The sequence below is a fragment of the Saccopteryx leptura genome, chromosome 5 (genome assembly GCF_036850995.1).
Source record: "Saccopteryx leptura isolate mSacLep1 chromosome 5, mSacLep1_pri_phased_curated, whole genome shotgun sequence".
Classification (NCBI taxonomy): domain Eukaryota; kingdom Metazoa; phylum Chordata; class Mammalia; order Chiroptera; family Emballonuridae; genus Saccopteryx; species Saccopteryx leptura.
Window position 1 is genome coordinate 152,646,812 of NC_089507.1, and position 19,697 is coordinate 152,666,508.

At 38.7% G+C, this 19,697-nt stretch overlaps 1 protein-coding gene across 1 annotated transcript in view; it reads right to left on the bottom strand.

Moving 5' to 3' along the window:
* NBAS (NBAS subunit of NRZ tethering complex) overlaps positions 1-19,697 on the bottom strand; it is a 358,469-nt gene that overhangs the window by 180,453 nt on the left and 158,319 nt on the right. Inside the window, exons 28-29 of the mRNA XM_066386144.1 lie at positions 18,220-18,342; positions 4,221-4,323 (exon numbers count right to left, since the gene is read on the bottom strand). Coding sequence (XP_066242241.1) covers positions 4,221-4,323; positions 18,220-18,342 — 226 coding nt within the window. The remainder of the gene's footprint in view (positions 1-4,220; positions 4,324-18,219; positions 18,343-19,697) is intronic.

The window sequence follows — 19,697 nt, forward strand, 5'->3', positions numbered from 1 at the left end:
ATCTGAATTCAGTCTTACAAACTAAAATATCCAAGCTGCACATGTCAGACTTACACCTAGCCATTAAAATAACAATATACCATATAACACTAAGTTTTTTCTTTTTTTTTTTTTTAAACTTGTTCGTTTGTTTTTATTTTTATTTATTTATTCATTTTGGAGGAGAGAGAGAGAGCGCGCACGTGCGCGAAGTGGGGGAGGAGCAGGAAGCTTCAACTCCCATATGTGCCTTGACCGGGCAAGCCCAGGGTTTTGAACCAGCAACCTCAGCATTCCAGGTCGAGGCTTTTATCCACTGCGCCACCACAGGTCAGACTAAGTTTTTTCTTTCAATCTGCAAATTTAAAACCATTTAAATAAAACAAAAGCCACTGATGGAAAGTATTCATACAAATATCATTGTGTTCTACTAAGTAACAAATAGCATCAATTAACATGTTTTTTTCTATAATTAATATTATTTACTTACTCCAGAAAAGTTTTAAACAAAAAGAACCTTTTAAACAAATCTACACCAATAATACCAATATATAATTAGAACAAGAATTTCCCTAAAAATGCTCTTCCCAAGAACACCACTGTTGAATAAAGAGAGCCCAAAAATAGAAAAAATTGAAAAAAGATAGTAAAACTATCTGATTTTTATGTTTCTAGGCTTCTGGGAACGTATCTTTAGATAGGACTTCAATGAAATTACTGGTAAGAATAAAATTATTAATATCTTTGAAAGATCTGCTATAAAATACAAATTGTGACAGAAAGTATATTATCAATATATTATCAATGAGCAACCCTAATCACTTCATCTTACAAGTGAAAATGACTTACTCTAACTGACCCAAATGACTTAGATGTAACAGTTTCTCTGTTCCTTTGTTTTATTCAAGTAAGCCATAAGGAGTCAATGCCCAATACTGAAAAACAGAATTCACTCACTTTAAATTTTAAAAGGTTGTGCTAAAATGAAGAATATAACTTTTAGCTCTATAGTCTGCAAAAGTTTCAAACTGTACCATTGGAACTTTCAAATTATTTTCCAAGGACAGCAAAATCTATATAATAGCCAAAAGTCAGTAAGACAATACAGCATAATTAATAGGTACCAAACAATATTTAACAATGAATGGTTGCCAAATCTTTCCTTAAATTTAATCTATTTTCTTTATTTTGAAATTAAATTTAATGGAGTTACACTGATCAGTAGAGCACATATGTTTCAGGTGAACATCTCTATAGCATTTGAACTGTTGACTGTGTTGTGTACCCATTACCCAGGGTCATGTCATTTTCCATCACCGTATATTTGTCCCTCCTTACGCCCCCTGCCCTGCCTCCTTCCCCAGGTAACCATTTCACTTTTATCTATGTCCTCCATTCTCAGGTTTATCCAACCTATGTGCGATATATATTTGTCCCTCTCTTTATTACCTTCTTCTAGAACCATTTCAAAACTGTTAAAACTTTTCTTTGCCCTGGCCGGTTGGCTCAGCGGTAGAGCGTCGGCCTGGCGTGCGGGGGACCCGGTTCAATTCCCGGCCAGGGCACATAGGAGAAGCGCCCATTTGCTTCTCCACCCCCCCTCCTTCCTCTCTGTCTCTCTCTTCCCCTCCCGCAGCCAAGGCTCCATTGGAGCAAAGATGGCCCGGGCGCTGGGGATGGCTCCTTGGCCTCTGCCCCAGGCGCTAGAGTGGCTCTGGTCTCGGCAGAGAGATGCCCCGGAGGGGCAGAGCATCACCCCCTGGTGGGCAGAGCATCGCCCCTGGTGGGCGTGCCGGGTGGATCCTGGTCGGGCGCATGCGGGAGTCTGTCTGACTGTCTCTCCCCGTTTCCAGCTTCAGAAAAATACAAAAAAACAAACAACCAAAAAAAAACTGTTAAAACTTTTCTTTAAATGTTTTCTCCAAGGGGAAAAACTAATGGTCAAAGGTCATTGAAATATCAAAGCACAATAAAAATATATTAAAATATAACAAAAACAATTTAGTATGTCAAGTTGTTTATGACAGATTACACAGAAGCTATTTCAAGTGTAATATACTTATAACCAAATTTTCAATCAGAATCAGAAACAGGAAAATATCAAAATAATGCCACTCCAAATTTAAAACACTGCTTCAGACATACTAACAACAGTTAGGTTTTGGATCCGTGTGCATAGAGATTTTTGCCCCTGAAACTGGATTTCAAATTTTACATTAGATGCAGAAGAGGAAGTTACTGGCAATCATAGTGGTCAAGACTGTAATCACAAATATAAACATTAGACTTAGTCAAGCATTTAGAAGCCTGAAGCTCAACTATAAAACCATTCATTTCTCAACAATCTACATCCTCTTTTGTTAAAATCATCTTGAATTAAAATACTAACCTCTTTCATAAAACGGTCTCATTTTTATAACTCTCATTCTATCAATGGGTCATGCTTTTGCAGAACACAGTGACACAAGAAATATTCTATATTTTGTATCTGGCTTATTTAACAGAAAAATCCAATTGAGAACCATCTTTTAGACTTAAAATTAAAAATAGGTTATTTAGATAATTTTTCTATATAAACTTATGAGAAATTTGGTGGTAAAATACATATCTCCCAAAATAATGAGTAAATCCCCCTTAGTTGTCCTCCTGGTCCATCAACAACCAATCCTTAAGTATCCTCTATGTCCCAGGAGGTATAAATGCACTGGTGAACATGAGGATGAACAAGATGTGATAACCAAATGGAAGAAACCGCACAGAAACAAGGAACTAACCACACTGGAGAGGAAGACAAGTTATACAAAAGAACAAAGAAACGCATCATAGAGAGTGTAATTAGTGAGCTGAGCCCTGAAAATTATCAGCAATTTTCAAATAAAAAAAGAGAAATAAATATAAATACATCAGGCAAAGGGAACAAGATAGGCAGGCACAGAAACACAGAGCAGCACGTGCGTGGGGGTATTCATGAGATCTGGGTACCCAGTGACCTGATGGGGGGTCAGAGGTGACAGGGAAGGGGGGGAGGAGGAGGGAATGTTGCAACTTTCTCTGCCATGTTGCGTAGTGTGGATACTCCCCAAAAGTAGAAAACACGGGTACGTAAAGACACACGCACCCGTGTTCATCACAGCATTGTTCACAGAGGCCAAGACATGGAAACAATTACAGTGTTCCTCAATAGAGGACTGGATAAAAAAGATGTGGTACATACAGACAACAGAATACTACTCAGCCACAGAAATGATGACATAGTGACATTTATAACAACATGGATGGACCCCAAAAACATTGTACTGACTGAAATAAGTAAATCAGAAAAAGCTAAGAACTGTATGATTTCACACATACGTGGGATATAAAACTGAGACTCGTGGACGTAATTAAGAGTGAACTGGTTACCAGAGGGAAGGGGATATGGGGGAGGGGTACAGAGGGAGGGGGTGGTGAAGGTAAGGGTATAAAGAGGGACAAATATAAGGTGACGGAAAATGATTTGACTTTGGGTGATGGGTACACAACATAATCAACAGTTCAAATGCTATAGAAATTTTTATCTGAAACCTATGTACTCTTACTGATCCATGTCACCCTGTTAAATGTAATTTTCTACATAAAATTTTAATAAATAAAGAAGTGTAGATACTCTCTGATAATTGATTATGGAATGAGCAGCAAATTTTAAGAAGGGGAAAGTCATGAAAAGGTCTGTTTTAGAAGAAGAGCCTGAGTCTGTAACTTTAAAGAGAGAAGCAGGGACAAGCTAGAGGATTACTGCAATTTAAGAGAGGTGGGTTCAAAACCCTAGGCTTGCCTGGTCAAGGCACATATGGGAGTTGATGCTTCCTGCTCCTCCCCCCCTTCTCTCTCTCCTCTCTCTCTCTCTCCCTCTCTCTCTCTCTCCTTTCTAAAATGAATAAAAAAATAAATTAAAAAAAAAGAGAGAGGTGAAGACAGGACAGATTTTACACACTTTTCTCAGGCACATTAAGTAAGTTTTAGTAACCAAAACTGTGGAAGTGAGAGGAGTCAAGTAGGATTCAGTTTCCTAGCTGAGGATTATTAACCTACTAACTAAATGGTGTGCAATGAACAAAGAGAAGACAGGAAGTTAGGCGGGAGAGTATACTAAACTAGCAGCTGTCATTCAATAGCACTTACAATCAAGTTCGTGCGCATCACCTTTGTTTTCATAAACGATCTATAACGACCACAATGTCTACATCAAGAGGAAAAATTACCTCATAGCAAGCATCGGGCTCTAGACACGTGTAAACATTCTGCTGCATAGTCAGCATGTCCTGTAGCAACATTCGCCAATGAGACTCACTGACAGGAGGCTGCCTGCGGGAAAAGGAAGAGGAAAAGAATTATAATAATCCATGAACTCTCTCCAACTGGCCAAAAGTTAAGAAAAAAATACTGGTACCACCATTCTCTATGCCACACTAGCTCCCGAATCATCAACAGAAATCTACTTCATCTGAGTTTCCAGGAATAAACTTGGGATAGAGACAGAGGGGACATAGGGCAGCTCTGCATCAGAGCTCGAGATGCTGCCAAAGCGGTCCGTCGTCGGCCACCTAGAACAAAACTGGGGTGGCGTTCAACGGTGGTGGTAAGAATAAGCGGGGAGTTCCCGGGGTGCAACCCAGCACAGTAAGATCCAGCAGCCATGGTCTAGCAAAACAAGCTCTGGACACAGGAGAGTCAGCCTCGAGTCCCATCTTCTTCACTCTGCCATCTTCGGCAGGGCATCTGCTTAACCTCCACTGCATGGGCAGGGCCACAGGCCACCCCCCGGTCACATGGCATCATCTGGAGGCTGGGACCCCAGCTCAGCAGCAGAGAGACCTCGCTGCAGTCCACAGAGCACCTGACCACAGAGTGCTGCAGGGTTACCTTCTTCCAGGTGACGGCCCGGAGCAAGAAGACAGAGCCTCATAGGGCAGTGCTCCCCAACCTTTTTTGGGCCATGGATCGGTTTAATGACAGAAAATATTTTCACGACCGGCCTTTAGGGTGGGATGGATAAATGTATCACGTGACCGAGATAAGCGTCAAGAGTGAGTCTTAGACGGATGTAACAGAGGGAATCTGGTCATTTTTAAAAAATAAAACATTGTTCAGACTTAAATATAAATAAAATGGAAATAATGTAAGTTATTTATTCTTTCTCTGCGGACTAGTACCAAATGGACCGGTATCGGTCCGCAGCCCAGGGGTTGGGGACCACTGTCATAGGGGAGTTGCAGGAATTACCTTTCTGGCTTAGGAAGAGGCTTCATGCTCCACAACAGCCAATCTCTGTTGTAACAATTCCATCAGCAGAGTTAAATGGTCCCCTCAAGATATGCCAGTGACCACACTCAGGAAAGCCCAAAGTCCAAGGCCCCAACCATATCAGGTGCTCTAGCTCATTTACAATTCCTCCCGGAGGCAGGCTACCCGCAGGGATCCGCCTTCCACAGCAGCAAGGCCTGACCAAACTAGCTGGTCAAACACCATTTCACGTGGGTGCCCAGGATGACCGAGTTAGGGTTAACAGTTAGGTTCTCCTGACAACGGGGAAAGGGCCCGGTGGGCAACTTCACCCACAGTCACATATTAGCTGCACAATTGTGAGCAGGTCATTTACTATTCCTGAATTTCAGTTTTCTCACCTAAACCCTGTCTCAGGAGTGACAAGGGGTGGAGGCAATCATCTTGGATGAAACTCAGGCATGGAAGCAAGATGTCCCTACATATCACAAAATAAAGTCCATTACCTGTATGGACTTAAATATGTTCCTTAATTTGTCTAACCTTCAGATTCTCTTTTTCTATAATGTGAGGGTTAACTGAAATGAAAATGTATGAGAAGACACTGCCCCCACTTTTCTGGCACAAAATAATATTCAATAAATGTGAATGAATGGAATATGAAAGTTACCAAAATCTTGGTTTCTTTTTTTATAGCCATGATTACTATTATCTAGTGGGAAGAAGACTCGCTTTAATCCTCTCTGCCTCTTTGTTGAATATCTATGAGCTCGAAATCATCACTTAATTTACTTTCTAATCTTGAAATTCTACATAAACATGAATTTCATTGTTTGGAAAGGGCACATTTTGTTTTGTGTTGTGTTGTGTTAAGTCAAACACCAAACAAATGTTTCTTTTTCATGCATCTTTTTCTTCTTTATGCATTAAAAACATAGCAAACAAACCGTTTCTGCATAATAGCATTGCTGTGGGGGAAAATGTAGATTCAGGAGCATTCCTGTGAGAATTCTGGTCTTCAGGAATTTTTCACGTAAAACTATTAATAAGCATATGCCTCATTTGCTTATAGCATTTTATAGTTTTTTACACAAAATAAACAATTACTTCCATTCCACATGCAATAAAGCAGAAAAGGAATTTCTATTTGCAGCATACAAATATACAAAACTGATATATTCGCAAGTCCTCCAGGATAATCCCTGAAATGTTTCCATCAGTCAGCCTGGTATGTGAACTCTTTACGTGGGCTGGAAAGAACAAGAGGGCTCTCTTTCAGATTTGGCTTGCAGAGACGTGGCAAAATGTTTGATGAGCTGAGCATCCACCTCTCACCTGCCTGAAAGAATCAGGCCTAGGCACTGTCTGGTGGAATTCAAGTTCTCATGGCCCAGCTGTTCCCCTGGAAGCCATCAAGCCCAGGACAGATGGTACTATTGTTTTCTAACACATGGCTACCCATAAGTACAGGTTCTAATTAAAATAGATTATAGGACATTATTTACAAAGAATTTTCAGAATACATTCAGTAAATAAGAAACAAGAGTGAAACTTGAAGGCACTATACAAGAGGTTTGCAAATTGCCAGAGAGATCTCTGAATGCAAACATTATGTATCAGTTACAACGTTGTGATAGAAGCACATTTTCCAGAGATAGTAGTACACTCAAGATGGTAAAACTTCATTTGTAACATATTTGAAGAAATCTGCCACCATTTAGAATAGTCTATATAGGTGCAGAAAGCAAGACTACTATTGTGGCATATGTGAAATAATTAATGTTCAAGTTGACTACTTGGAGAAAAGAAGCCATTCTCTTATACATTTGCACAAAGTAGAAAGGCAGGAGTAGAATTAACTTCAGGACTTCACAAATATTTGGGGGACTCAATGGAAGATGCTAGATAACCTAGCAGCAACAACAAAGCTGTTTTATAGAGTCAGCATGATCAGGAATAATGTCCACTTATTTATAGTTGGACAATTAAGAATTTGTTTTAATCTTAAGATGTAAATTTCCAAAACCTTCTAATATACTCACATAATAATTTTTGAGAGAGGGCCATTGCTATGTAAGATCCCATATTAGATGTCTGGTAAATATAACACTTGCCCTGGAGAACTTTATGACCTCAAGGGAATATATGATACGTATCATGTCAATCATTACAGTACACTGCAGGAGGCGGGGGGGGGGGGGGGAGGCAGCTACAAAAACAGGAACTTCTTAGGAAGGAGAGTGCCCTAAACAAGCCAATTCTGATTCCATTTCATAAGCAACCTTCCATTGTCAACTGAGGCTCTTACTGCAGGAGTCACCTGGGAGGGCAGGTTTACTCATCCACCAATTCACCATCTCATGGCCATAGCTGCTGGAGTGCAAGTACAGTGGGCATTCATTCCCTTATAACCATGCACAATTAACCCACACCTGGCAGCCTGGTTCTCTCGAATCAGACCTTGACAGAAAGGCCCGATCTATATGTTGCCTATAAGAAACTCACTTCAGAGATGACGTCAGCGTAATGGCGCGGTAGGAAGCGATACCGATAAATCTCCCCCAAAACTCAACAAGATCTTCAACCAGAAACAGAAAAACCTATCCTTGGAGCCTCCAGATGTTTCGCAATACACTCGAAGGTATGGTCGAGCGAAAAATTGGCTAAATATATAATGAAACCCCGAAGGAAATAGGGAGTAAGAAATACTCCGCTTTCCTCACTAACCTTAACAGGGCGGCTTTCACTGGGAACTGAGAATATAGAAACTGAGGCAGGCAAAGGGGGTGAATAGATACAAGTCGCGGCACAAATGGCCGAACCAGGCTGTGGCACGGAGATCCAAGCCGAGGAAAAACTGCCTGCGGCAACCCAGTCAATACAAGCTAAGACTCGCGCCAAACCCAGACAAAGAAAGACAAGTGGGGCAGCCATTTTCCCCAATCTCCTGGTCGGCGCATGCAGATAGTAGGCGAGAAATTCCTTCCAAAGCCCCGGAAGTGGGCGCCCGGGTTATCCCACAGAAAGGCAGAGTCAGGGGCTTTGTGTGGGCCAAAAGCGGGATCTCCGGGCCGCCCCAGCGCCCTGAGGGAGCCGCGCACGGGGAGGGAGCGAGAGACAATTCCAACGCTGCAACTTTTCCGTGCGGGAAGGGTTTCACTCAGAGGGTGAGGCAGCCGGCCTGATATCCTGGTCAGCGCGCATGGAGAGAGGGCAAGAGATTCCTCCCAGCACCTCAGGAGTGGGCACCCGGGTTATCCCACAGAGGGGCAGAGTCAGGGGCCTTTGTGTAGGCCAAAAGCGGAATCTCGAGCCGCGCACAGGGAGGGAGCGAGAGCCAATTCCAACGCTGCAACTTTTCCGTGCAGGAGGGGGTTTCACTAAGAGGGTGAGACTTCCGGCCTGATATCCTGGTCTGCGCGCGCAGATAGTGAGCGAGAGTTTCCTCCGAGTGCCTTGGCAGTGCGCGCCCGAGATATCCCACAGAGGGGCAGAGTCAGGGGCCTTTGAGTGGGTGGAAGCCCTGCCTGATTATGCTAGCAGCTCTGACTGACTGAGCCTTACCCAGAACCCTGTGCTGAGTGGGAATAGAGTGGGGAGTTGCCAGCTCTTTGAGCCTCTAACTATCCAGGCAGAGGCAGCAGCAACCCCATAGCTGGATTATCAGGCTACTAATTGAGGAAGGAAAGACTAGGAGAGAGGCTCCAGGAACACGGACTCAATCACTGTTGGAGCCTATAAATGTTAATGAGCCTCGACTGCCAACAAGACTGAAGCACAATACATGACATCGCCATAGAGACTTAGCAACTGCAAACCTCTATCTGAGCGTGACAAAAGGGCAGAACCCGGGGTACAGAGTCACCGACCAGGAAGAGGGAGAGAAAAGAAAAAGCAAGAAGATAACCTCTCAAAATCAAGAATAATCCACAGACTTTATAACCTATCCCATTTTATTATATTTGTTCGTTTGTTTCTCTTATCTTCATTCTTGATTTTTTTTGTTCCTCCTACAATTTGGTCGTTTAACTCTCTGCCAGTCTTCCTCTCTCCTCTCCTTGAACTACACTACCCATAAGTGTTACATCTCCCATTATCTTTTCTCTCCTCTTCCTTTCTCTCTATGAGGGTTGCACTCCAAAACCCTTAACTCACTCTCTCTCTCTCTTTTTTCTTTTTTCTCCTTTTAGTGGTTCCCTCTTTTTTTTCTCTCTCTCTCTCTTTCTTTTCTCCCTCTATATTAGTTTCTTCCTTTCTCCTTTACGTCTCCTCTCATTCAAACCTCAATAACGAACAAATTATCTTATCTGGGACTCAAACTTATGTTTGTGGCATTTTGGGGGGTTTTTACTTCACCTTTTTAACTCACTAGCAGTGCTCTCATCCCTGGCTCTCCATTTTATCTAGTTCTTGTTCCACTAAATACAATAGTAATTTTTTAATTTGTCCCCCCATTTTCCTGTTTCCCTCTTATTCCTCTCATCTAACTCTTAGTCAACCAACACCTATAAGCAAATCATTTTATTCTTGACCAAAATTTTTTCCTAATTCGCTTTTTGTGGGTCCATACCCCCTTTTTTTTCTGGTTTGTTTTTTTTTTTTTTTTTGCCCCTTTATTACTTCTCCCCAATTCAGGCACTCTAGTACAGGCATTGTTTGTTCTATTTAGTACAATATAATTCACAGTTCACCACAAGATTTTCTCAAGAAAGGGGGGAGAGAATAGGAGAGGAAAAAAGGAGGGGGGGAATAATTTCCTTTTTTCTTTTTTTTTAATTTTTTATTTTATTTTTCTTTATTTTTTAAAAAAAAACTCTTTTCAATTTTTTATTTTTAAATTTTTAAGTTTTTATTCTTTATTAAATCTCATTAATACTATCAACAAAACCACCCTCAGATGTCATTAAGGAAGACAAAATCGAATATCATGGATACAAAAGAAAGAGAGGTAACAAAGATAGATGAGGAAAAATCTATGGAAAAAAAAATTTAATATATTGAAAACCTTGGAGTTAAACGACAAAGAATTTAAAATAGAAATCCTAAAAATACACAGATATATAAAAGAAAACACAGAAAGGCAATTTAGGGAGCTCAGAAAACAACTCAATGAACACAAAGAATATATTTCCAAGGAAATTGAAACTATAAAAACAAATCAAACAGAGATGAAAAACTCAATACACGAGCTGAAAAACGAGGTAACAAGCTTAGCTAATAGAACAGGCCAGATAGAAGAGAGGATTAGTGAAATAGAAGACAAGAAACTTGAGGCACAACAGAGAGAAGAAGAAAGAGACTCAAAAACTTAAAAAAATGAGATAGCCCTACAAGAATTCTCTGACTCCGTCAAAAAGAATAACATAAGAATAATAGGTATATCAGAAGGAGAAGAGAGAGAAAATGGAATGGAGAACATACTCAAACAAATAATAGATGAGAACTTCCCAAGCCTGTGGAAAGAACTAAAGCCTCAAATTCAAGAAGCAAACAGAACTCCGAGTTTTCTTAACCCCAACAAACCTCCTCCAAGGCACATCATAATGAAATTGGCACAAACCAACGGCAAAGAAAAAATTCTCAAGGCAGCCAGGGAAAAGAAGAATACAACATATAAAGAAAGGCCCATTAGATTATCATCCGATTTCTCAAAAGAAACTCTACAAGCCAGAAGAGAATGGACCCCAATATTTAAAGTCCTGAAAGAGAGGAACATTCAGCCACGAATACTATACCCATCAAAGCTATCCTTCAAATATGAAGGAGAAATAAAAACATTCACAGATACAGAAAAGATGAGGGAATTTATCAGAAAACCCCCACTCCAGGAATTACTACAGGGGGTTCTCCAATCAGATACAAAGAACAAAAAAAAACAAAGCTACAAGTAAAAGCTCCAAGAAGAACACAATAAAACCAAATTTAAACTGTGACAACAACAAAAAGAAAGGGGGAGGAGAGGATGGAGATGAACAGTAGCAAAGGACAATGGAGTGCAAAAGTACTCACAAAATAGTGCACTACAATGAACAGGGTAGGAACCCTTTCCATTACTTAAAGGTAACCACCATTGAAAAAACCACCACAGAAGCACATGATTTAAAAAAGATAGCAACAGAGGAAAGATGTATGGAATACAACCAAATAAAAATAAAAGATAGAAAGATGAAAGAGAAGGATCAAACAAGACACAAAACTAACAGAAAGCAATCTATAAAATGGCAATAGGGAATCTATAAAGTGTCAATAATTACACTAAATGTAAACGGATTAAACTCACCAATAAAAAGGCACAGAGTAGCAGAATGGATTAAAAAAGAAAATCCAACTGTATGCTGCCTACAAGAAACTCATCTAAGTAACAAGGATAAAAACAAATTCAAAGTGAAAGGCTGGAAAACAATACTCCAAGCAAATAACATCCAAAAAAAAGCAGGCGTAGCAATACTCATATCTGATAATGCTGACTACAAGACAGCAAAAGTACTCAGTGACAAAAATGGCCATTTCATAATGGCTAAGGGGACACTGAATCAAGAAGACATAACAATTCTTAATATATATGCACCAAACCAAGGAGCACTAAAATATATAAGACAGCTACGTATTGACCTTAAAACAGAAACTGACAAAAATACAATCATACTTGGAGACCTCAATACACCGCTAACGGCTCTAGATCAGTCATCCAAACACAGAAGCAACAAAGATATAGTGGCCTTAAACAAAACACTAGAGCACCTGGATATGATAAACATCTACAGGACATTTCATCCCAAAGTGCCTGAGTATACATTTTTCTCCAGTGTACATGGATCATTCTCAAGAATTGACCATATGTTGGGCCACAAAAACAACATCAGCATATTCAGAAAAATCGAAGTTGTACCAAGCATATTTTCTGATCATAAAGCCTTGAAACTAGAATTCAACTGCAAAAAAGAGGAAAAAAAATCCCACAAAAATGTGGAAACTAAACAACATACTTTTAAAAAATGAATGGCTCAAAGAAGAAATAAGTGCAGAGATCAAAAGATATATACAGACAAATAAAAATGACAATACGACATATTAGAATCTATGGGATGCAGCAAAAGCAGTGATAAGAGGGAAGTTCATATCACTTCAAGCATATATGAACAAACAAGAGAGAGCCCAAGTGAACCACTTAACTTCACACCTTAAGGAACTGGAAAAAGAAGAACAAAGACAACCCAAAACCAGCCGAAGAAAGGAGATAATAAAAATCAGAGCAGAAATAAATGAAATAGAGAACAGAAAAACTATAGAAAAAATTAATAGAACAAGGAGCTGGTTCTTTGAAAAGATCAACAAAATTGACAAACCCTTCGAAAAACTTACCAAGGAAAAAAGAGAAAGAACTCATATAAACAAAATCCAAAATGAAAAAGGAGAAATCACCACGGACACCGTAGATCAGGGGTCTCAAACTCGCGGCCCGCCAAACAATTTTGTGCGGCCCACAGACTAATCCACAAAGTTCAAAATATTTTGGATAAAATTAAGTAAGCCTAGGGGCCTACTTGTATTTTTCATTTCTCTAGCATCCTAGCTAGATATTAGCTTAGTTAACAAAAGTTGTGATGCGAACTAGTTTCTGGTCGTTTTGTGACACTGAGTAAACTGCATGTACGATTGTGCTTGTTGTACTTATTTTTTTTTTGTTTTCAACTGCAGTGAGAAAAGTGTTGCGTAACAGTTGCCTTTTGTAGACCTAGTGCAGCCCGCCGAACGGCTGTGATCTTGCTCTGCGGTCCACATGCTGAGTTGAGTTTGAGACCCCTGCCATAGATATACAAAGAATTATTGTAGAATACTATGAAAAATTTTATGCCACTAAATTCAACAACCTAGAAGAAAAGGATAAATTCTTAGAACAATACAACCTTCCTAGATTGAGTCAAGAAGAAGCAGAAAGCCTAAACAGACCTATTTGTAAAGAAGAAAAACCATTAAAAACCTCCCCAAAAATAAAAGTCCAGGCCCAGACGGCTATACCAGAGAATTTTATCAAACATTCAAAGAAGACTTGGTTCCTATTCTACTCAAAGTCTTCCAAAAAATTGAAGAAGAAGCAATACTACCAATCACATTTCATGAGACCAACATAACCCTCATACCAAAACCAGGCAAGGATGGCACAAAAAAAGAAAACTACAGACCAATATCTCTAATGAATACAGATGATAAAATACTAAACAAAATACTAGCAAATCGAATACAACAACATATTAAAAAAATAATACATCATGATCAAGTGGGATTCATCCCAGAATCTCAAGGATGGTTCAACATACGTAAAATGGTTAACAATACACCATATCAACAAAACAAAGAAGAAAAACCACATGATCTTATCAATAGAGACAGAAAAAGGCTTTTGATAAAATACAACACAATTTTATGTTTAAGACTCTCAACAAAATGGATATAGAAGGAAAATATCTCAACATGATAAAGGCCATATATGATAAACCATCAGCTAACATCATATTAAATGGCACAAAACTGAAGGCTTTCCCCCTTAAATCAGGAACAAGACAGGGTTGTCCACTCTCTCCACTCTTATTTAATGTGGTACTAGAGGTTCTAGCCAGAGCAATCAGACAAGACAAAGAAATAAAAGGCATCCATATTGGAAAAGAAGAAGTAAAGGTATCACTTTTTGCAGATATGATCCTATACATCGAAAACCCCAAAGAATCCACAAAAAGACTACTAGAAACAATAAGCCAATACAGTAAGGTCGCAGGATACAAAATTAACATATAGAAGTCAATAGCCTTTCTATATGCCAACAATGAAACATTTGAGAACGAACTCAAAAGAATAATCCCCTTCACGATTGCAACAAAAAAAATAAAAAACCTAGGAATAAACATAACAAAGAATGTAAAGGACTTATATAATGAAAACTATAAACCATTGTTAAAGGAAATCGAAAAAGATATAATGAGATGGAAGAATATTCCTTGTTCTTGGTTAGGAAGAATAAATATAATCAAGATGGCCATATTACCCAAAGCAATATACAAATTAAATGCAATTCCCATCAAACTTCCAATGACATTTTTTAAAGAAATGGAGCAAAAAATCATCAGATTTATATGAAACTATAAAAAACCCCGAATAGCCAAAGCAATCCTAAAGAAAAAGAATGAAGCTGGGGGCATTACAATCCCTGACTTCAAACTCTATTATAGGGCCACGACAATCAATACAGCATGGTATTGGCAGAAAAATAGACACTCAGACCAATGGAACAGAATAGAAAACCCAGAAATAAAATCACATATATATATTCAAATAATTTTTGATAAAGGGGCCAAAAGCACATAATGGAGAAAAGAAAGCCTCTTCAATAAATGGTGCTGGGAAAACTGGAAAGCCACATGCAAAAGAATGAAACTGGACTACAGTTTGTCCCCCTGTACTAAAATTAACTCAAAATGGATCAAAGATCTAAACATAAGACCTGAAACAATTAAGTACATAGAAGAAGACATAGGTACTAAACTCATGGACCTGGGTTGTTTTTTTTTTGTTTTGTTTTGTTTTTTGTATTTTGCTGAAGCTGGAAACGGGAAGAGACAGTCAGACAGACTCCCGCATGTGCCTGACCGGGATCCAACCGGCACGCTCACCAGGGGCGACGCTCTGCCCACCAGAGGGCGATGCTCTGCCCCTCCGGGGCGTCGCTCTGCGGCGACCAGAGCCACTCTAGCGTCTGGGGCAGAGGCCAAGGAGCCATCCCCAGCGCCTGGGCCATCTTTGCTCCATTGGAGCCTCGCTGCGGGAGGGGAAGAGAGAGACAGAGAGGAAGAAGAGGGGGAGGGGTGGAGAAACAAATGGGCACTTCTCCTGTGTGCCCTGGTCAGGAATCGAACCCAGGACTTCTGCATGGCAGGCCGACACTCTACCACTGATCCAACCGCCCAGGGCCTGGACCTGGGTTTTAAAGAGCATTTTATGAATCTGACTCCACAGGCAAGAGAAGTGAAGGCAAAAATTAATGAATGGGACTACATCAGACTGAGAAGTTTTTGCTGAGCAAGAGAAACTGATAACAAAATAAACAGACAGCCAACTAAATGGGAAATGATATTTTCAAACAACAGCTCAGATAAGAGCCTAATATCCAAAATATACAAAGAACTCATAAAACTCAACAACAAACAAACGATCCAATAAAAAAATGGGAAGAGGACATGAACAGACACTTTTCCCAGGAAGAAATACAAATGGCCAACAGATAAATGAAAAGATGCTCATCTTCTTTAGTTATTAGAGAAATGCAAATCAAAACTGCAATGAGATACCACCTCACACCTGTTAGATTAGCTATTATTAACAAGACAGGTAATAGCAAATGTTGGAGAGGCTATGGAGAAAAAGGAACCCTCATACACTGTTGGTGGGAATGTAAAGTAGTACAACCATTATGGAAGAAAGTATGGTGGTTCCTCAAAAAACTGAAAATAGAACTACCTTATGACCCAGCAATCCCTCTACTGGGTATATACCCCCAAAACTCAGAAACATTGATACGCAAAGACACATGCAGCCCCATGTTCATTGCAGCATTGTTCACAGTGGCCAAGACACGGAAACAACCAAAAAGCCCATCAATAGATGACTGGATAAAGAAGATGTGGCACATATACACTATGAAAATACTACTCAGCCATAAGAAATGATGACATCGGATCATTTACAGCAAAATAGTGGGATCTTGATAATATTATACTAAGTGAAATAAGTAAATCAGAAAAAAACAGGAACTGCATTATTCCATACGTAGGTGGGACATAAAAGTGAGACTAAGAGACATTGATAAGAGTGTGGTGGTTATGGGGGGAGAGGGGAGAGGGAAAGGGAAAGGGGGAGGGGGGGCACAAAGAAAACAAGATAGAAGGTGACAGAGGACAATCTGACTTTGGGTGATGGGTATGCAACATAATTGAACTACAAGATAACCTGGACATGTTATCTTTGAATATATGTATCCTGATTTATTGATGTCACCCCATTAAAAAAATAAAATTATAAAAAAAAAAGAAACTCACTTCAAATACAAACGCACAAATAAAAAGTAAAATTTTTACCATGCTAATGGAAGCACTATGAACAATGGAGTGTACCAAAAACTATATCATGCTAATACCAATAAAAAGAGAAAAATAAATAAAAAACATACACATTGGAAAGAAAGTAATGTTGTTTCCATTCAGATAACATAATCTTTTATATAGAAAGTCCTATAGAATTTGCAAAAAAAAAAAAAATTATGGGAGCTAATAAATGAGTCCAACAAAATTGGAAGACACAAGATCAATATATCAAAACTCAAACATATGTCTACATACTAGGAATAAACTATGTGAAAACTAAATAAAAAAAAACACAATTCCCTTTATAATAACAACCAAAAGAATAAAATACTTAGGAATAAACTTAATAAAACAAGTACAGGACTGATACACTGAAACCTACAAAGCTCATTAAAGAAATTAAAGACCCAAGTAAATGAAAACATCCTGATCCTGAGTTCACTGATTTGAAGACTTCATACTGGTTTAAGATAATAATACTCTCCAAACTAATCTACAGATTCAACATAATCGCGACCAAATATCCAAAAGATTGAGGGGTTTTTCAGAAAATGACAAGCTAATTTTAAAACTGGTACATAAATACAAAGGCTCCAAAATAAAAATTAAAAAAACTTGGAAAAAGAAAAACAAAGTTGCCAGACTAATACCTAATTTTAAGACTTACTATGTAGAGCTGTAAAACTGCAAAATTTTGCTAGAAATGGCAGAGGAAAATATTTATGGCAAAAGTTTCTCAATATGATGCCAAAGCACAATAAAAAAGAAAGAACTAAGAAGTTGGACATCTTCTGAATTTTAAAAATATGCTTTTCAAATGAAGACACAGTAAAAGAATGAGAAGATAAAGTGCAAACAGGAGAAAATCTTTGCAAAGAACATCTAATAAAGAACTGGTGTCCTGAATATATAAGAAAACTCAAAATCAAAAAGAAAACAACCTAATTTTAAAAATGATCAAAGAAGATATAAAAATGGCAAACAAGTACATAAAAAGATGCTAACATTATTACTCATTAGAGAAAGCTACTAAATTCAAGAGTAGTTACTGCTACATACACCTATTAGAATAGCTAATCTTAAACAGACTAACCATTTCACGTGTCAATGAAGATGTAGAGCAACTGGACCCCCCCTACAAGACTGGTTAGAAAATAAAATGGTAGGAATACTGTGGAAGACAGCTTGGCAGTGTTTTAAAAAGGTAATCATCCACTTAACCAATGGTTCAGACATTCCATTTTCATGGGTTCATCCAACACCAAGTCCACATCCACACAGTCTGGTACATGAAATTTATGGCTTTTTTGTAAAAGCTCAACCTCAAAACAACTCAAGTGTCCACCCACAGGGGAATAAACGAAGCATGATAAATCCATACAATGAAATACTATTTAGCAAATCAAGTGGAATACATTACTGATCTGTGGTACAACATGGATGAACCACATATATTTACGCTGAGTGTGACAAGCAACCGTCTGCCAAAGCAAGTGTGTACCGAATGGTTCTTTCTACAAAAAATTCGAGGAAAGGAAAAGTAACATACAGGGACAAAAAAACAGGTGGGCTGCAGCCCGGAGAGGGGTGGGGTGTGACAGGGAGGAGCAGTGGGAGGGAATTCTAAAGTGTCCAAGGAACACTCAGTAGTGATAGATATGCTGATCATGTTGAATGTCATCATGGTTTCATGGGTATACATATTTATCAAAACTTACCAAATTCTACTTTTTAAATAAGTGCAATTTACTGTGGGGTCATTTTTAATTCAATGAAGTAAAAAAAAGAAAGAGAGCAGTACTTATTCTTAATCACACACAAGCACCAATGAAATTATGTTACTCACTTCCGAGCAGTGTGCCTGGTCAATCGCACCATCAGCTGACGCGCCTCTTCTGAGCTAGACTGAGTGTTTTTAACAAATGAAATTGGTTTCTCAAGCCCATGTTTCTCCAAAAGCTCTGACACACTGTAAGGGAAAGAAACTGTTTCACGGTCTTGCTACTAAACAAAGAAAGTCTAAGCATCTTAAATATACAGGGTGGGGTAAAAGTCAGCTTACAGTTGTAGGTATGGAAAATAATACAGTAATCACTAAGTAACAATACAAGAATAAACTGTTTTGTCTGCTTACAACTATAAACTGACTTTTGCCCCACTCTGTATAAGTAGCAGTTGGGTATTTGCTATTTTTTAAAAAGCAGCACATAGAATGACCCAATTTTATATATTACATTAATTCTCAGAAAGAAAAAAAAAAAGCTAGTAATTATATATCAAATCTTATTTCCCCTACTAACTTTTATTACAAAACACTTAGAAGAAGTAACACACACATACACAAAGCATGATATATCTTTTTCTATAAATCTTTTAGTACAATTTTCCTGTCCTCAAAAAGCAAGCACTATATCAGTAAAATAAGCCAAATCTATTATTTCAATACCCAACTTTAACTCTTAACAATCCTATTGAGTATTTTGTTATGGGCAAGACTGATAAAAAAAGCAATAAGCAAAGAATTTCATAGCTGGAAAACCACAGGAATATCACAAGGCTCAATCTCCCTCAAGAATCCATTCTATAAAAAATACAAAATATGTCACAACCTTCCTTGGTTTAATGTGAATCTTCTTGAAATATCCCACTTCATAACCATCAGCATGACACACACGTGGGCTGTCTCCCAAATCTCACATTTATGAATTAACTACCACTGGGCTTACAGAGGCTAAAGAGCCTTCAATCATTCTTCATAAAGACAGGTCTCCTGGGTCATGTCACCTGCCATTACGTAGGTTAAAACACTTATCACCTATTAATGTCTATGAGATGGAACAGGAATGAAAAGTTCTTATTTTAAAAGGTCAGTCCATTAAGCTGAACAGGGAAAGACCTGGGGGTCATCCAGAACCTATAGGATGTGGCCCGTTCCTTGAGGTACTGAAAGGCCATGTGACTAGGAGGGCCGCCCCCAGCGACAACCAGCAACACGGGGTGAAATAAATTTCATTTCACCTATCTCTTTTAGAAAGCACCTCTCACAGTTTCAACAGGGAGACAGGGGTAACCATGAAGATTTATAAGGAATAAAGCTATACTTTCTTAACCTCATAAGCTTTACTCAAACTATGCTCAATTTTTCAGGGAGGTTGACGAAAGCAGAGACACAGGCTGACCTATAATAGGGAAAGCTTTATTTATTAAACATACAAGAAAAAAAAACACTGTATAACTTTCAGAACAAGAGTAACAAAAATCAGGCAAGGTAATAATAAATAGAAATCCTGAGAAAAATCAAATAGTTAATTCTTCATTAAACTC